General features: G+C 45.6%; 1 protein-coding gene across 1 annotated transcript in view; it reads right to left on the bottom strand.

Moving 5' to 3' along the window:
• LOC117525870 (apoptosis-stimulating of p53 protein 2-like) overlaps positions 1 to 19,049 on the bottom strand; it is a 69,733-nt gene that overhangs the window by 21,783 nt on the left and 28,901 nt on the right. Inside the window, exons 7-11 of the mRNA XM_034187804.1 lie at positions 10,778 to 10,968; positions 10,410 to 10,574; positions 8,699 to 8,918; positions 6,721 to 6,843; positions 4,215 to 4,321 (exon numbers count right to left, since the gene is read on the bottom strand). Of these exons, the coding sequence (XP_034043695.1) occupies positions 4,215 to 4,321; positions 6,721 to 6,843; positions 8,699 to 8,918; positions 10,410 to 10,574; positions 10,778 to 10,968 (806 nt within the window). The remainder of the gene's footprint in view (positions 1 to 4,214; positions 4,322 to 6,720; positions 6,844 to 8,698; positions 8,919 to 10,409; positions 10,575 to 10,777; positions 10,969 to 19,049) is intronic.

Below are 19,049 nucleotides of genomic sequence, written 5' to 3'. Positions count from 1 at the left end.
CGGCTTGGCGGCACTCTGTTGCCCCCTTGTGGCCAGTAACTGCTGTTAGGTGTGCAAATTGTTGTGAAAAGTGTGATGACACAGACCCACAACAGGGGGCGTAAATGAACGGACAATGGAAATGCCAAAAGGTAACAATTTAATGTTGTGAAAAAATGCACAACAGTATAGAGATACGGTTTTGAACAACAGACAATTACACAGTCGGTGTCATGTGGGCAGGCCCGAGGATAGGAGACGCCTGTCCAGAGAAGAGTCGGGACCCACACGATTTCCCCTGCCAGCGGAGACCCGAGAGTCACAAGAGCCGCCAAGTCCTGAGTCTCTGGTGTTGGGCCAGCAGTACCTCCTCTTCGGTCGGCCCACACAACAGGACCCCCCCCCTCAACGGGCGCCTCCTGGCGCCTGACCAGGCTTGTCGGGCTGTCGTCGTTAGAAGTCGGCCAGGAGGGCCGGGTCCAGGATGTAGCTCCGCTTCACCCAGGAGCGTTCTTCGGGTCCGTAACCCTCCCAGTCCACCAAGTACTGGAATCCCCGGCCCCGCCGACGAACATCCAGGAGCCTGCAGACGGTCCATGCAGGCTCGCCGTCGATGATACGGGCAGGAGGCGGCGCTGGTCCGGGGGTGCAGAGGGTGGAGGTGAGATATGGCTTGATCTTGGAAACGTGGAATACCGGATGAATCCGCAGTGAGGCTGCGACTTCCAGCTTCACTGCGGCCGGACTGAGGACTTTGATGATTGGAAACGGTCCGATGAACCTGTCCTTCAGTTTCTGAGAGTCCACGTGCAGAGGGATGTCCTTAGTTGAGAGCCACACCTCCTGCCCGGGCTGGTACACAGGAGCCAGGGCACGCCGGCGGTCTGCATGGCCCTTCGCCCTCGTCCGGGCTTCCAGAAGGGGCAGAGCGGGCTGCGCGCCACACCCGACGGCACCTTCTGAGGTGGGCCTGGACCGAGGGGACCTCGATCTCTCCCTCCGTGGCTGGGAACAATGGGGGCTGATACCCCAAACATACCTCGAAGGGGGAGGGGCCAGTTGCCGAGGAGATCTGACTGTTATGGGCATAATGAACCCCAGGAAAGACAAAGAAGTGCGGTGGAACTCACACTTCTCGTCCTTCACAAACAGCCGGTTCTCCAACAACCGCTGCAGGACCTGACGTACATGCTTGACATGGTCTCAGGATCCGGGAGAAGATGAGAATATCGTCAGGTATACGAAGACGAACCGATGCAGGAAGTCCCACAAGACGTCATTAACCAAAGCTTGTTACATCGCGGGCGCATTGGTGAGGCCCGAACGGCATGACCAGGGTACTCAAAATGACCTAATGGGGTGTTATATGCCGTCTTCCACTCGTCTCCCTTCCGGATCTGAACCAGGGGATACGCATTCCTAAGATCCAGTTTCGTGAAGATTTGGGCTTCATGCAAGGGCGTGAACACTGAATCTAACAGAGGTAACGGGTATCGGTTGCGAACCGTGATCTCATTCAGCCCTCTGTAGTCAATGCATGGACAGAGTCCGCCGTCCTTCTTGCCCACAAAAAAGAAACCAGCACCCATCGGGGAGGTGGAGTTCCGGATCAACCCGGCAGCTAGGGAAGTCCCTGATGTAGGTCTCCATTGATTCGCGTTCCGCTTGTGAGAGGTTTACAGCCTGCTGGACGGTACTCAGCGCCCGGTATCAAATCAATGGCACAATCGTACGGATGGTGCGGGGGCAGCATGAGCGCCAGATCCTTGCTGAAAACGTCAGTGAGGTCATGGTACTCGGCTGGCACCGCCGCGAGATTGAGGGGGACTAGAACCTCCTCCTTAGCTGTCACACCGGGTGGAACCGAGGATCCTAAACACTCCCGGTGGCAGGTTTCGCTCCACTGCGTCACAACCCCAGATGGCAAATCAATCCGGGGATTGCGCTTTAACATCCATGGAAAGCCCAAAATCACTCGGGAGGTAGAAGGTGTCACATAAAACACAATCTCCTCCCTGTGATTCCCAGACACCACCAAGGTCACTGGCTGTATCTGGTGCGTGATTAATGGGAGCAGGATGCCACCTAGTGCCCGTACATTCAATGGTGACGGTAAGGCCACTAGAGGGAGCCCAACCTCCCTAGCCCATCTGCTGTCCAGCAGATTCCCCTCCGACCCCGTGTCCACCAGTGCTGGGGCGTGAAGGGTTAGATCCCCACTCAGGATCGTCACGGATGCGTGCGGATTTACGGGGTTTCCCCACGTGAGTATTGTGGCCCACCCTTAGCCCAGTCTCTAAGGGTGGGCGTTGTAGTTTAACCGCTTGGGGCAATTCTTCTGAATGTGCTCGCTCGAGCCACAGAAAAAGCATTCCCCGTGGGCCAGCCTCCGTTGTCTGTTTTCTGATTTCACTTTAGCCCTGCTCGTGTCCATAGCTTCGTCAGCAGGGGGAGCTGTCGCCACACGGAGCTCTCTGGCAGTGGAGCGTGGGGACGGCGGCACCCTTTCAGACCCGGAAGGAAGAGGGACGACTCGTGCCCGGCCATGCCCTTCGCCCTGCTCCCGACGATGTTGTCTAACCGTATAACCAGGTCGATAAGCCCGTCAAAATCCCGCGGCTCGTCCTTAGCCAGCAGATGCTTCTTCAGGACCGGAGACAGTCCGTTTACGAAGGCGGTGCGGAGTGCAACATTGTTCCAGCCGGACCTCGCTGCCGCGATGTGGAAGTCGACTGCATATTCGGCTGCACTCCGATGCCCCTGTCTCATCGACAGTAGCACCGTGGAAGCGGTCTCGCCTCTGTTGGGGTGATCAAACACTTGTTTGAACTCCCGCATAAACCCAGTATATGTCATTAGGAGCCGAGAATTCTGCTCTCAGAGCGCCGTAGCCAAGGCGTGTGCCTCTCCTCGAAGCAGATTTATTACATAAGCCACCCAGCTGGCGTCAGACGCATACACGATAGGACGCTGTGCAAAGACGAGCGAACACTGCATCAAGAAGTCAGCGCACGTCTCGACACAACCTCCATACGGCTCCGGAGGGCTTATGTATGCTTCAGGGGACGGGGGGGCTCGTTGAACGACCACTGGAATATCTGTATGTGGCACTCGGTCAGCAGGAGGAGGTGCCGCAGCAGCGCCCTGCGCGTGCGCTTCCACCTGAGCGGTGAGAGCCTCCATCCTCCGATTGAGTATAATGTTCTGCTCGGTTACCAAGTCCAACCGAGCAGTGAAGGCGGTTAGGATTTGCTGCAGCTCACCTAATACGCCTCCTGCTGGCCCCTGTGCACCCTGCGTTTCCATTGGAGGTTCACTTGATGGTTGACGCCCCTCGGGATCCATGACGTTGGCCGAGAAATCCTGTTGTGAAAAGTATGATGACACGGACCCACAACAGGAGGTGTAAATGAACGGACAATGGAAATGCCAAAAGGTAACAATTTAATGTTGTGAAAAAATGCACAACGGTATACAGATACGGTTTTGAACAACAGTCAATTACACAGTCGGTGTCGTGTGGGCAGGCCCGAGGATAGGAGATGCCTTTCCAGAGAAGAGTTGGGACCCACACGATTTCCCCTGCCAGCGGAGACCCGAGAGTCACCAGAGCCACCAAGTCCTGAGTCTCCAGGTGGCCACCGCCTTCAGCTGTCGGACCGGGTACTGCTGGCAGAAAGCAAAAACAGATCAAGTGGGTGTGTGCACACCCAGCAGAACAATCAGCAACTCAGTTCATTTCCTTTTGTGGGAGAATCTCCACCTCCGACACGGGAACAATATACATGCAGCGCCTGAGTGACTACTTATCCGAGGAGCGAAGAGCGTCGTCTCCTCCACAAACCCAGCCTCCAGCTGCGAAGTCGCCAACAGGTACTCCTGCAGAATATTCAGAACAATTGTATAGCAACAAAAACGGCTGAGAGTTTTACCAGTTGGTAAGACGATTTCTCGGCAGACATGTGGTGTCTCCTCCAGGCTTTTATGGTGATGATGACTGATGAGTGGTGACAGCTGTCAGCTCCGGGCTCCTGGAGCTCCTCTGCAGTGACTGCGCCCTCTAGTGCCTGAAGCCCGCCTTCAGGCAGGGCGCCCTCTGGTGTTGGGCCAGCAGTACCTCCTCTTCGGGCGGCCCACACAACACAAATATTCACTTTCTCTTTGATGTTTTTGGTTAACCAAGTTCAACCTTTTGTAGGAAAGAGGAAGAACTCTTTGTCCAGGTGCAGCAGTACCTGCTTGTCCCTGTGCATGTTCTCAGTGATATGATTGGTCCGTACGGGGACAGGGGGCGGGATGCTGGACCCAGACAGTCTCTTCTTGTCCTTTGGGGTCTCACCGCCTGCAGATCAAAGAGAAGGTAGTCATGGCAATGGCCACACCTTCAACACTGGCGTTTTTAACTCAGAAATGTTGGCCACTACGTTTTCATGATTTCATGAGGTAGTGTACAAAACACGACTGGGAACGACTAGTCAAGTATGACGTCAACCATGCAAGGGCACTCCCAGTAATCCCAAAATGATTTTACAGCCTATCAAGTAGAATATGATGATCCACTGTATCAAATGCAGCACTGAGATCTAACAGCAACAGAACCGTAGTGGTGTCTGACTCCATTGTAAGCAGAAGATCATTCACCACTTTAGTGAGAGCCGTCTGTGTGGAATGATATTTTCTAAAAGCAGACTGCAGTGGCTCAAAGAGATTATTCTCAGTAAGATAGTCCACGAGCTGCCGTGACACCACTTTTTCCAGAATTTTAGAGCAAAATGATAGATTTGATATCGGCCGATAGTTTTTCAATACACTAGGGTCAAGATTAGGTTTCTTAAGTAATGGTTTAATCACTGCAGATTTGAAACATTTAGGAACAGATCCAGAAGTTAAAGAAAGATTAATAATTTCCAGCGCAGTCGGCCCAAGAGTGGGCCACAGGTCCTTAAACAGTTTTGTTGGTATAGGATCAAATAAACAGGTTGTGCTTTTTGTTGACATTACGAGTTTCGTCAGCATGCCTAGTGAGATATTATCAAATTCTGTAAATCTCGGTAATACCTCAGTAGTGGCGCCCACCTCAATAGCAGGGTGTAGTGGCTGGATTAAGGCATGCTGGGATATGTTTAACCTGATGTCTTCTATTTTCTTATCAAAGTAATCCAGGAAATCTTGTGCTGTAAAAGGAGAGCGAACTACAGGTGGCTGTCCATGAATAAGTGTTGCCACCGTGTCGAACAAGAACTTTGAGTTATGCTTGTTTTTGTTGATCAAATCAGAGTAGTAAGTCCGCTTTGTAGCCAGTAATGCATGCTTATAGTCTAAGATAGCATCACGCCACGCAAGGTGAAATACTTCTAATTTTGAACGATGCCATTTCTGTTCTAGACCTCTTGCTTTATGCTTGAGGTCACGCAGATAATCATTGAACCAAGGTGACTGTGATTTAGGGGAGCGCGGTTTTAACACGTGGTGCAATCATGTCGAGTGTAGTTTTGAGCACTGAGTTTAAACTATCCACAAGTCTGTCTACTGACTGGGTATTTGTCAAATGTGAAGCTAAGACATCAGGCAGTCTAGCTTCGAGTTCAGTCTTAGTTGAGGAGTTGATGCATCACTGTAGTGATATATAAGGTTGTTGTTCCACTAAACACTGCAGCGAAACTGTAAACTTAATAAGTGAGTGATCAGAGACCACTAATGTAAGAGGCATGATGTCAGTATTAGTGACAGCAATACCACGTGTGAGAACCAAATCCAGGGTATTTCCACTAATGCGTGTCGAATCCCGAATGCATTGCTGAAATCCTAATGCATCCACAATTTCCATAAATGATTTGCAGAGGGGATCAGAAGGCTTATTTATATGAACGTTAAAGTAACCAATGATCAGAACGTTATCTGCACTAGCTGACAAGTTAGAGATGAACACACCAAATTCATCTAAGAATTCAGAATATGGGCCAGGAGGCCTATATACAGTGACAAAGTAATATGGCTGATTTTTATTCTTCTGACCTTGGCAATGTGTAATATCTTGAGCAAAGCAGAGAATCAGATGCCCAAACAAGTGATATTTGTGACCCCCAACAACTAATAAGCTAAACCTAGATTTATAAATACGAACAATACCTTCACATTAATAATTTACATTTTCTGTTTCTGTACCTCTGCATGGAACAACATCAGAACAAATTGTCTGTTCCAGAAAAGGACCAACATCTCTGTCTGGAACAAAAAGGTCCGTTCATTAAGAATCTTTTTTTTTTTTTTCTTTCCACGGGTATAAACTGAATTAAAAATGTTCTGGTTTAATGCTTTTTTCCCGTTTCTGGTTGGACTTCATCCAGAATTTAATCAGCATGAGATCTGAATGGTTTCGGTTCTAGAATAAATCTGAGCGCCGCACCACCGAATAATAAACTGTTTAACCTGAGGCATGACCTCGCTTTGAGCTTACAATGAAGCATCATGGGAATAAATGCCTGACAAGACCTCTAAAGATGAAAAATTAAACTGAACTGTGTGACCTGATAAGATTTTTGGTACTAAAGTAGTCAGAAGTTAATTTGAATTCATTCAAAGATTTTTACTCATTTTTATTATATAAATTTGAACAATTGGAATATTTTATTTTGAGTATTTGTAACTAGATTGTTTCTGTTTGAATTGAGCTGATTTAAATCCAGACTTTGATATTGTGAGGTTTTTGGTTAAAAACGTGGTGAACCAGCCGGTACTCGCCCTCGCCGTGGCTGATGGTCCTGGACATCTGCGGCAGCGTGGAGGCGTGGCTACAGCCGCCGCTGGATTCAGCAAAGGACTTCTTCCAATCAGACAGTTTGGTAACATGTGATTGGGTGATACCTGTTAACACACACACACACACACACGTAGCATTAGCACTGTAATAAAGAAATTCTAATAACTTTCACACGGAGAGCAGCGCGTCATCACGTTCTGGAAGTTTTTGAGCTCCTGAAAAACTTTTAAGTTTCTTTTGGGAATTTGAGTTCCTGTTGTGGGATGAGTCGAAAGTCACATTCCTACTTCAGCTTCAATACTGGACTGTTTTTACAGTTGTAAAAACTGGAAACACTGAAAAATGTGTCCAGCAGGGGGCAGACTGCAGCAGAATGTGTTGCTGACTGCAGATGTTTTGTTGCTGTGGAGCCACTTGGTGTCGCTGAGTTTCTCATTAAAAGCTGCTCAGTGAGGGTCGTGGCACTGGGACAGACGATGTGTGAGGCGGACGTAAGAATGTTAAGAACATCACACACCTGTTTGTTCTGACACGCGAGCACTGTGGTGTGTAATGCACATCACAGGCTCTCGGGGAAGCTGGCAGGGCTTTAGTTGTTTGTTTGTTTAAGGCCGTCTGTACACAGTCCTCTGAGGTGTTCCATACAGAAGGATACGTGGTGTAGAACTTCAGCTGTGGAGCCGTTCCAGATCCGCTGTAGGAACCCGATTAAAACGGGAGGTGCCAGAACATGAAACACAACTCTTACTGTGGGTCTTTATTTAAATCCTCTGCTGTCTTTATTATTTACTTCTGTTTTTGTTAGGTTTTTTTTCTGTGTGGTGAGGTGCCCCCCCTGTTGTGTGTTGGGGTGTGTGGCTGGACATTTTGGTGTTCTTTTCTTTTCTTTGCTCTCCAGGTGGCATGAAAGCTGATTTGTCTGTGGAGAAGGTGCTGGCTGAAGAGTCCTTCACCCTCATCAACATCATGTGCAGCACCTGTGGATGGTGCTCACGTGCAGCCTTAAGGACTTTCAGCTGAAGCAGATAATTGGATGGCGTTCTGCATTTAAGTCATGTGTGATTCAAGCAGAACTGCCGGGAACTCGACCTTGTGATGTTCGTTTGTGAGACGCTGAGGACCGCGCCTGGGTTTGACACATCGTGCCTCTGAAGGAAGAAGGGTGAGGGACACATGCTGTCAGCACACATCAGAGGTGATTAATTGTTTGACTACTTGTTGATAGTAACTTGGTATTTTGTTACGCAGTAGATTTGAATTGTGATGAGAATTGTGCAGCTCGCTTCTCACTGCCGTGGCGTGCGGACCGGTGATCCTCCACCTGTTGTGAGAAGCTGCTCATTTGCATAAAGCTTAAAATACAGACCTGAATGTGTTGCTGATGGTGTGTGTCTTTTGAAGGATATTAGTTGTAACTGCTGACTTACCTCACCTCTTCTATCCTTCGCAGAGAGTCGGTTTGTCGTGTCCACCTGGGGGGTGTTTGGCGGTAAAGTGAGTCCAGAAGCGCCGGGCTTCGATCCTTTTGGGCGCTGGAGAGCGTGCCAGCCTTCACTCCACCAGACTGACGCATTTTTGTTTATACACCTTGTTTTGCACCAGAGGGTGAAATTAATAAATTGTTTTGTTATTGGAACCGCTTTCTGGTTGTTTTGGCGCTGGGTTCCGTCGGACGCAGGTCCGCTCCTCAACCCGCGTCGACACATAACACCCCCGCCTTCAGCTTTATTGTCTGTGACTGATGGTCTGGTAGGTCATTGGTTGGTGATTGATGATCCTAATAAATCAAACCTGCTGTTTTCAGAACGCCTCGTGGCCTCATAGCAGGTGAACACCTGAGTGACGGTAACACTTTTACACAGTTTCCACAACAAGCCCAAATTCTGGAGCCGCCTTCAGTTCAGATTATGTTTGTTTTTGTTGAAAGTCGAATCCTTAATGTCACACAGCCCCACGTACCTGCGGCTGGTTTAAGTGGTCTGGGCGGCGGCTTCACGGTGGTATCTGGTCTGGGAAGTGTGGTGATGCCGTCCAGGTACACTGGCTTTGTCACAACCGCTGGGCGAGGTGGCAACGGAGGCGCCTGATTCTTAGATTTGGAGGTTGACTGGATATACGGTCCCACTGCCGCCACTCTGGAGCCCCCCCCATGCTGAGGGGTCGTACTGTCAGGCGCCACCTGCAGGAAATGGAAATCTGTGATTGACCCCCGCAGTCAATTTGTTGGAGTGTTTGCTCTGCTCTGTCTTCTGATTGGCTGTGTAACTGTAATTATAAATAGTTGTTTGGCTGTGTCCCATTTTACGGGCTGCGTCCTTCTAAGGCTGCAGTGATCTGCTCTTCAGACAAGACGGAGGCTGAAACAACCTGCTCTGAAATGACTCCAGGTTTCTGGGTGTAACCTGTAGTTTAGTCACTTTTCAGTACTAATTATTTACAGTTGTACATACGGAGTCTGAAAGTCTTTTTTAAGTCTTGTGGAGGGGGAGTGAGTGTTGGGGGGGAAATAACTGCATTCGTGTGTCTATTTGTGCCTTCAAACGCACAGCAACCTGACATTTTCAGAGAATAAATAAATAAAATGGCTGATTTACATGCAGACACATTAACAGCCAACACTGTTTTGGAACCAAGATGGCACCAGGAGTCACGTGACTGGGTTTTTCGATTCATCATGTCACCACTCTCTCAATTCAGGCATGAAATGAGACAGAGGTATGCAGCCTTTGAAGGATGCAGCTGCTCAGTTGGGACGCAGCCTTTATATTCTTTGATAACTATTGCACTTCAATGAAGGGACTCTTGGTGGCGCTGTGAGACAGTATCACACAGCTTCTTGTTCTTGGTAGCGGTCACACGTGGCAGCTCCCTCAGCGTTCTAGACATGTAAATTATCTGTAGTGATCAACAGTATTTAAATATGCGCAGCTGTCTGACAGGACGTTTGAACAAGGGCTGAAAATATCATTTTGACCTTTGACCTCTTCATCTTTTTGACTAGGGGTGGGTTTTAGGGGCGGTTACGTAGCTACTCCTCCAGACTTGTTAACATGATGTCCTTCCAAATCCACACATTATGTTCCACTTCCTGTCTGATGTGTGTGTGAACTTTGAGTAGGGTTGGCAGTTGTTGCGTCCCGTCTTGAATTAATACGGGATGTAAATTGTTCTGTATTTTCATAAATGTCCCACACACACACTCATCAAAACTGAATAATGAACAAAATAAATCACAGGACTATTAAGGGCAGCCATTGTTCTCTCTGTACTTCGCGTTGGGTCCTGTAACGAGGAAACTCCACCATGTCCAAAGAAGCAAAAATGTTTGCAAACGTACAAATGTGAGTGGAAAAATTAAAATTTTTGGTCTGTTTTCCTTAATATTTATCTTTATTATTGCACACTTCAGTGACTGATCAGTTTGTCATTAACAGTTTCATCTTAATAAAGCACTTAAATTATGACTAAATGCTTTTTTCAAAATTAAATCTAGCACTCTTTGGCTGGTGGGCGTGGCCCTGAGGAGCCGTGGTGGGCGTCCTTTATTTTCATTTCTGGTGGCAACCTTAACTTTGACTCCGAAATTGCTGTTGGTTGCCCAACATTTCCCCAGTAACATGTGCAGGATAAATGTTGTGTTCTTGCGGTTATTTGTTGACTGCTGACTTACAGGTGGGTTTTCATGCCGCTGCAGCGCGGCTTTCTTCTTCCAGAGCCGCTGTCGCAGCTCCAGCAGCCGCCGGTCCAACACCGCCACCTCCAGGTTCCTTTTGTTCAGACTTTCTCTTTGCTGCTGCAGCCTGTCGCTCTGACCCTGGTTCAGTTTGTTCCTCAGCTGAAGAAAGATATTCTTTAAGACTCTGGTCTCAAACTCTCGACCCGTGGGCCACATGAGGTCTGCAGGTCACAACTTTATGAGCTGTGGCATATTTTTCATGTATTTTTTAAATGATAATTTCAGATTTAACTCTTTAGAGTTGTTTTTTTGTGTGTGTGTGTCAGTATTGTAATCTGACGGTTTTATGTCTGCCGTCTCACCTGCAGCTCCTTATAAAGGAGCTCCAGCTCCACCGAGGAGGAGGTGCAGTGGTGAGAGAGAGGATTCTCCAGCAGTCTGCTGCTCCTCAGCGCCTCCAGCTGGCCACTCAGCTCCTCCACCCTGGCCACGGCGAGCAGCAGCTCCCGCTGCTTCTGCTGAAACATTCCGGTCATCTGATCAACCTCCTCCACTGTAAAAACAGACACCGCAAACGTAAAAAGTGACGAGGTGTAGCCAAGAAACTTTGTGACATCACGAATTTGTGACGCACCTCAGCTGTTACTGTCTCAAGCTCACACACAAACTCACCAGAATTTTTGTTCTTTTAAAGCTAACTACATGCTAACTAGCCAGACTGTCTTGGTGAGTCCTTGTGTTAAGCGGACTTAGCTGATGCAACAAGAGCGCGACACTCAACACCATCGATGACTATTATCGATGACTAACTATTATGAGATTGATTGTGACATACGTAACATTCTTTGGCATCTGCTTCTTTTGGAGATAAGATTAAACCCATTTGTTTATTTACAGTGCGTCTCTAACGGGAAGAGCTACAGTGGTACAGTAGTGTTCAGAATAATAGTAGTGTTATGTGACTAAAAAGATTAATCTGGGTTTTGAGTATATTTCTTATTGTTACATGGGAAACAAGGTACCAGTAGATTCAGTAGATTCTCACAAATCCAACAAGACCAAGCATTCATGATATGCACACTCTTAAGGCTATGAAATTGGGCTATTAGTAAAAAAAAAAAAGTAGAAAAGGGGGTGTTCACAATAATAGTAGCATCTGCTGTTGACGCTACAAACTCAAAACTATTAAGTTCAAACTGCTTTTTTTATCAATTCTGTGAATCACTAAACTAGTATTTAGTTGTATAACCACAGTTTTTCATGATTTCTTCACATCTGCGAGGCATTAATTTTGTTGGTTTGGAACCAAGATTTTGCTGGTTTACTAGTGTGCTTGGGGTCATTGTCTTGTTGAAACACCCATTTCAAGGGCATGTCCTCTTCAGCATAAGGCAACATGACCTCTTCAAGTATTTTGACATATCCAAACTGATCCATGATACCTGGTATGTGATATATAGGCCCAACACCATAGTAGGAGAAACATGCCCATATCATGATGCTTGCACCACCATGCTTCACTGTCTTCACTGTGAACTGTGGCTTGAATTCAGAGTTTGGGGGTCGTCTCACAAACTGTCTGTGGCCCTTGGACCCAAAATGAACAATTTTACTCTCATCAGTCCACAAAATATTCCTCCATTTCTCTTTAGGCCAGTTGATGTGTTCTTTGGCAAATTGTAACCTCTTCTGCACGTCTTTTATTTAACAGAGGGACTTTGCGGGGGATTCTTGCAAATAAATTAGCTTCACACAGGCGTCTTCTAACTGTCACAGCACTTACAGGTAACTCCAGACTGTCTTTGATCATCCTGGAGCTGATCAATGGGTGAGCCTTTGCCATTCTGATTATTCTTCTATCCATTTTGATGGTTGTTTTCCATTTTCTTCCACGCGTCTGTTTTTTTTTTTTTTTTGTCCATTTTAAAGCATTGTAGATGAACAGCCTATAATTTTTTGCACCTGCGTATAAGTTTTCCCCTCTCCAATCAACTTTTTAATCAAACTATGCTGTTCTTCTGAACAATGTCTTGAACGTCCCATTTTCCTCAGGCTTTCAAAGAGAAAAACATGTTCAACAGGTGCTGGCTTCATCCTTAAATAGGGGACACCTGATTCACACCTGTTTGTTCCACAAAATTGACGAACTCACTGACTGAATGCCATCATCATCATCATCAATTTTATTTATATAGCGCCAAATCACAACAAACAGTTGCCCCAAGGCGCTTTATATTGTAAGGCAAGGCCATACAATAATTACGTAAAAACCCCAACGGTCAAAACGACCCCCTGTGAGCAAGCACTTGGCGACAGTGGGAAGGAAAAACTCCCTTTTAACAGGAAGAAACCTCTAGCAGAACCAGGCTCAGGGAGGGGCAATCTTCTGCTGGGACTGGTTGGGGCTGAGGGAGAGAACCAAGAAAAAGACATGCTGTGGAGGGGAGCAGAGATCAATCACTAATGATTAAATGCAGAGTGGTGCATACAGAGCAAAAGAGAAAAACACTCAGTGCATCATGGGAACCCCCCAGCAGTCTAAGTCTATAGCAGCATAACTAAGGGATGGTTCAGGGTCACCTGATCCAGCCCTAACTATAAGCTTTAGCAAAAAGGAAAGTTTTAAGTCTAATCTTAAAAGTAGAGAGGGTGTCTGTCTCCCTGATCCGAATTGGGAGCTGGTTCCACAGGAGAGGAGCCTGAAAGCTGAAGGCTCTGCCTCCCATTCTACTCTTACAAACCCTAGGAACTACAAGTAAGCCTGTAGTCTGAGAGCGAAGCGCTCTATTGGGGTGATATGGTACTATGAGGTCCCTAAGATAAGATGGGACCTGATTATTCAAAACCTTATCAATCAATTTCAATCAATTTTTTATATAGTGCCAAATCACAACAAACAGTTGCCCCAAGGTGCTTTATATTGTAAGGCAAGGCCATACAATAATTATGTAAAACCCCAACGGTCAAAACGACCCCCTGTGAGCAAGCACTTGGCTACAGTGGGAAGGAAAAACTCCCTTTTAACAGGAAGAAACCTCCAGCAGAACCAGGCTCAGGGAGGGGCAGTCTTCTGCTAGGACTGGTTGGGGCTGAGGGAGAGAACCAGGAAAAAGACATGCTGTGGAGGGGAGCAGAGATCGATCACTAATGATTAAATGCAGAGTGGTGCATACACAGCAAAAAGAGAAAGAAACACTCAGTGCATCATGGGAACCCCCCAGCAGTCTACGTCTATAGCAGCATAACTAAGGGATGGTTCAGGGTCACCTGATCCAGCCCTAACTATAAGCTTTAGCAAAAAGGAAAGTTTTAAGTCTAATCTTAAAAGTAGAGAGGGTGTCTGTCTCCCTGATCCGAATTGGGAGCTGGTTCCACAGGAGAGGAGCCTGAAAGCTGAAGGCTCTGCCTCCCATTCTACTCTTACAAACCCTAGGAACTACAAGTAAGCCTGTAGTCTGAGAGCGAAGCGCTCTATTGGGGTGATATGGTACTATGAGGTCCCTAAGATAAGATGGGACCTGATTATTCAAAACCTTATCAATCAATTTCAATCAATTTTTTATATAGTGCCAAATCACAACAAACAGTTGCCCCAAGGTGCTTTATATTGTAAGGCAAGGCCATACAATAATTATGTAAAACCCCAACGGTCAAAACGACCCCCTGTGAGCAAGCACTTGGCTACAGTGGGAAGGAAAAACTCCCTTTTAACAGGAAGAAACCTCCAGCAGAACCAGGCTCAGGGAGGGGCAGTCTTCTGCTAGGACTGGTTGGGGCTGAGGGAGAGAACCAGGAAAAAGACATGCTGTGGAGGGGAGCAGAGATCGATCACTAATGATTAAATGCAGAGTGGTGCATACACAGCAAAAAGAGAAAGAAACACTCAGTGCATCATGGGAACCCCCCAGCAGTCTACGTCTATAGCAGCATAACTAAGGGATGGTTCAGGGTCACCTGATCCAGCCCTAACTATAAGCTTTAGCAAAAAGGAAAGTTTTAAGCCTAATCTTAAAAGTAGAGAGGGTGTCTGTCTCCCTGATCTGAATTGGGAGCTGGTTCCACAGGAGAGGAGCCTGAAAGCTGAAGGCTCTGCCTCCCATTCTACTCTTACAAACCCTAGGAACTACAAGTAAGCCTGCAGTCTGAGAGCGAAGCGCTCTATTGGGGTGATATGGTACTACGAGGTCCCTAAGATAAGATGGGACCTGATTATTCAAAACCTTATAAGTAAGAAGAAGAATTTTAAATTCTATTCTAGAATTAACAGGAAGCCAATGAAGAGAGGCCAATATGGGTGAGATATGCTCTCTCCTTCTAGTCCCCGTTAATACTCTAGCTGCAGCATTTTGAATTAACTGAAGGCTTTTTAGGGAACTTTTAGGACAACCTGATAATAATGAATTACAATAGTCCAGCCTAGAGGAAATAAATGCATGAATTAGTTTTTCAGCATCACTCTGAGACAAGACCTTTCTGATTTTAGAGATATTGCGTAAATGCAAAAAAAGCAGTCCTACATATTTGTTTAATATGCGCTTTGAATGACATATCCTGATCGAAAATGACTCCAAGATTTCTCACAGTATTACTAGAGGTCAGGGTAATGCCATCCAGAGTAAGGATCTGGTTAGACACCATGTTTCTAAGATTTGTGGGGCCAAGTACAATAACTTCAGTTTTATCTGAGTTTAAAAGCAGGGAATTAGAGGTCATCCATGTCTTTATGTCTGTAAGACAATCCTGCAGTTTAGCTAATTGGTGTGTGTCCTCTGGCTTCATGGATAGATAAAGCTGGGTATCAGCTGCGTAACAATGAAAATTTAAGCAATACCGTCTAATAATACTGCCTAAGGGAAGCATGTATAAAGTGAATAAAATTGGTCCTAGCACAGAACCTTGTGGAACTCCATAATTAACTTTAGTCTGTGAAGAAGATTCCCCATTTACATGAACAAATTGTAATCTATTAGACAAATATGATTCAAACCACCGCAGCGCAGTGCCTTTAATACCTATGGCATGCTCTAATCTCTGTAATAAAATTTTATGGTCAACAGTATCAAAAGCAGCACTGAGGTCTAACAGAACAAGCACAGAGATGAGTCCACTGTCCGAGGCCATAAGAAGATCATTTGTAACCTTCACTAATGCTGTTTCTGTACTATGATGAATTCTAAAACCTGACTGAAACTCTTCAAATAGACCATTCCTCTGCAAATGATCAGTTAGCTGTTTTACAACTACCCTTTCAAGAATTTTTGAGAGAAAAGGAAGGTTGGAGATTGGCCTATAATTAGCTAAGATAGCTGGGTCAAGTGATGGCTTTTTAAGTAATGGTTTAATTACTGCCACCTTAAAAGCCTGTGGTACATAGCCAACTAACAAAGATAGATTGATCATATTTAAGATCGAAGCATTAAATAATGGTAGGGCTTCCTTGAGCAGCCTGGTAGGAATGGGGTCTAATAAACATGTTGATGGTTTGGATGAAGTAACTAATGAAAACAACTCAGACAGAACAATCGGAGAGAAAGAGTCTAACCAAACACCGGCATCACTGAAAGCAGCCAAAGACAACGATACGTCTTTGGGATGGTTATGAGTAATTTTTTCTCTAATAGTTAAAATTTTGTTAGCAAAGAAAGTCATGAAGTCATTACTAGTTAAAGTTAATGGAATACTCAGCTCAATAGAGCTCTGACTCTTTGTCAGCCTGGCTACAGTGCTGAAAAGAAACCTGGGGTTGTTCTTATTTTCTTCAATTAGTGATGAGTAGAAAGATGTCCTAGCTTTACGGAGGGCTTTTTTATAGAGCAACAGACTCTTTTTCCAGGCTAAGTGAAGATCTTCTAAATTAGTGAGATGCCATTTCCTCTCCAACTTACGGGTTATCTGCTTTAAGCTACGAGTTTGTGAGTTATACCACGGAGTCAGGCACTTCTGATTTAAAGTTCTCTTTTTCAGAGGAGCTACAGCATCCAAAGTTGTCTTCAATGAGGATGTAAAACTATTGACGAGATACTCTATCTCACTTACAGAGTTTAGGTAGCTACTCTGCAGTGTGTTGGTATATGGCATTAGAGAACATAAAGAAGGAATCATATCCTTCCTTAGGGGAATACTGTTAAGTCTTCAATTTCCATACCATAAGTCAGAACAAGATCTAAGGTATGATTAAAGTGGTGGGTGGACTCATTTACATTTTGAGCAAAGCCAATTGAGTCTAATAATAGATTAAATGCAGTGTTGAGGCTGTCATTCTCAGCATCTGTGTGGATGTTAAAATCACCCAATATAATTATCTTATCTGAGCTAAGCACTAAGTCAGACAAAAGGTCTGAAAATTCACAGAGAAACTCACAGTAATGACCAGGAGGACGATAGATAACAACAAATAAAACTTGGGACTTCCAATTTGGATGGACAAGACTAAGAGTCAAGCTTTCAAATGAATTAAAGCTCTGTCTGGGTTTTTGATTAATTAATAAGCTGGAATGGAAGATTGCTGCTAATCCTCCTCCTCGGCCCGTGCTACGAGCATTCTGGCAGTTAGTGTGACTCGGGGGTGTTGACTCATTTAAACTAACATATTCATCCTGCTGTAACAAGGTTTCTGTAAGGCAGAATATATCAATATGTTGATCAATTATTATATCATTTACTAACAGGGACTTAGAAGAGAGAGACCTAATGTTTAATAGACCACATTTAACTGTTTTAGTCTGTGGTGCAGTTGAAGGTGCTATATTATTTTTTCTTTTTGAATGTTTATGCTTAAATAGATTTTTACTGGTTATTGGTGGTCTGGGAGCAGGCACCGTCTCTACGGGGATGGGGTAATGAGGGGATGGCAGGGGGAGAGAAGCTGCAGAGAGGTGTGTAAGACTACAACTCTGCTTCCTGGTCCCAACCCTGGATAGTCACGGTTTGGAGGATTTAAGAAAATTGGCCAGATTTCTAGAAATGAGAGCTGCTCCATCCAAAGTGGGATGGATGCCGTCTCTCCTAACAAGACCAGGTTTTCCCCAGACGCTTTGCCAATTATCTATGAAGCCCACCTCGTTTTTTGGACACCACTCAGACAGCCAGCAATTCAAGGAGAACATGCGGCTAAACATGTCACTCCCGGTCCGATTGGGGAGGGGCCCAGAGAAAACTAACGAGTCCGACATTATTTTTGCAAAGTTACACACCGATTTAATGTTAATTTTAGTGACCTCCGATTGGCGTAACCGGGTATCATTACTGCCGACGTGAATTACAATCTTACCAAATTTACGCTTAGCCTTAGCCAGCAGTTTCAAATTTCCTTCAATGTCGCCTGCTCTGGCCCCCGGAAGACAATTGACTATGGTTGCTGGTGTCGCTAACTTCACATTTCTCAAAACAGAGTCGCCAATAACCAGAGTTTGTTCCTCGGCGGGTGTGTCGCCGAGTGGGGAAAAATGGTTAGAAATGTGAACGGGTTGGCGGTGTACACAGGGCTTCTGTTTAGAACTATGCTTCCTCCTCACAGTCACCCAGTCGGCCTGCTTTCCCGGCTGCTCGGGATCTGCCAGAGGGAAACTAACGGCGGCTAAGCTACCTTGGTCTGCACCGACTACAGGGGCCTGGCTAGCTGTAGGATTTTCCACGGTGCGGAGCCGAGTGTCCAATTCGCCCAGCCTGGCCTCCAAAGCTATGAATAAGCTACACTTATTACAAGTACCATTACTGCTAAAGGAGGCCGAGGAATAGCTAAACATTTCACACCCAGAGCAGAAAAGTGCGGGAGAGACAGGAGAAGCCGCCATGCTAAACCAGCTAAGAGCTAGTAGCTGCGCTAAGCTAGCGGATTCCTAAAAACACACAAAGTGAAAAATGTGTAAATAATTTAGAGGTGATTCAGCAGAGGGAGTGCTTTAGTTAAGGCACGTGAAGATTACACTGGGAAACAAATGGTTATCTAGTTAACTAGATCAATCTAACTGCACAGATTAAACAGCTAACAGATACAGAAAAACACCGCTGTGCTCCGGAACAGGAAGTGATACAATACCGCAGTGAGAGCCAACCACCAGTAGAGGCAAGCCATCAATGCCACACTACTATTATTGTGAACACCCCCTTTTCTACTTTTTTTTTTACTAATAGCCCAATTTCATAGCTTTAAGAGTGTGCATATCATGAATGCTTGGTCTTGTTAGATTTGTGAGAATCTACTGAATCTACTGGTACCTTGTTTCCCATGTAACAATAAGAAATATACTCAAAACCTGGAATAATCTTTTTAGTCACATAGCACTACTATTATTCTGAACACTACTGTATGTAAAAGTTTGGGCCACCCTGATGATTTCCATGATTTTCCTTTATAAATCATTGGTTGTTTGGATCAGAAATTTCAGTTAAATATATCATATAGCAGACAAACACAGTGATATTTGAGAAGTGAAATGAAATTTATAGGATTTACAGAAAGTGTGCAATAATTGTTTAAACAAAATTAGGCAGGTGCATAAATTTGGGCACCCCAACAGAAAAAATACATCAATATTTAGTAGATCCTCCTTTTGTAGAAATAACAGCCTCTAAATGCTTCCTATAGCTTCCAGTGAGAGTCTGGATTCTGGCTAAAGGTATTTTGGACCATTC

The sequence above is a fragment of the Thalassophryne amazonica genome, chromosome 15 (genome assembly GCF_902500255.1).
Source record: "Thalassophryne amazonica chromosome 15, fThaAma1.1, whole genome shotgun sequence".
NCBI classification, from domain to species: Eukaryota; Metazoa; Chordata; class Actinopteri; order Batrachoidiformes; family Batrachoididae; genus Thalassophryne; species Thalassophryne amazonica.
This window is presented reverse-complemented; position numbering and strand designations above follow the sequence as displayed.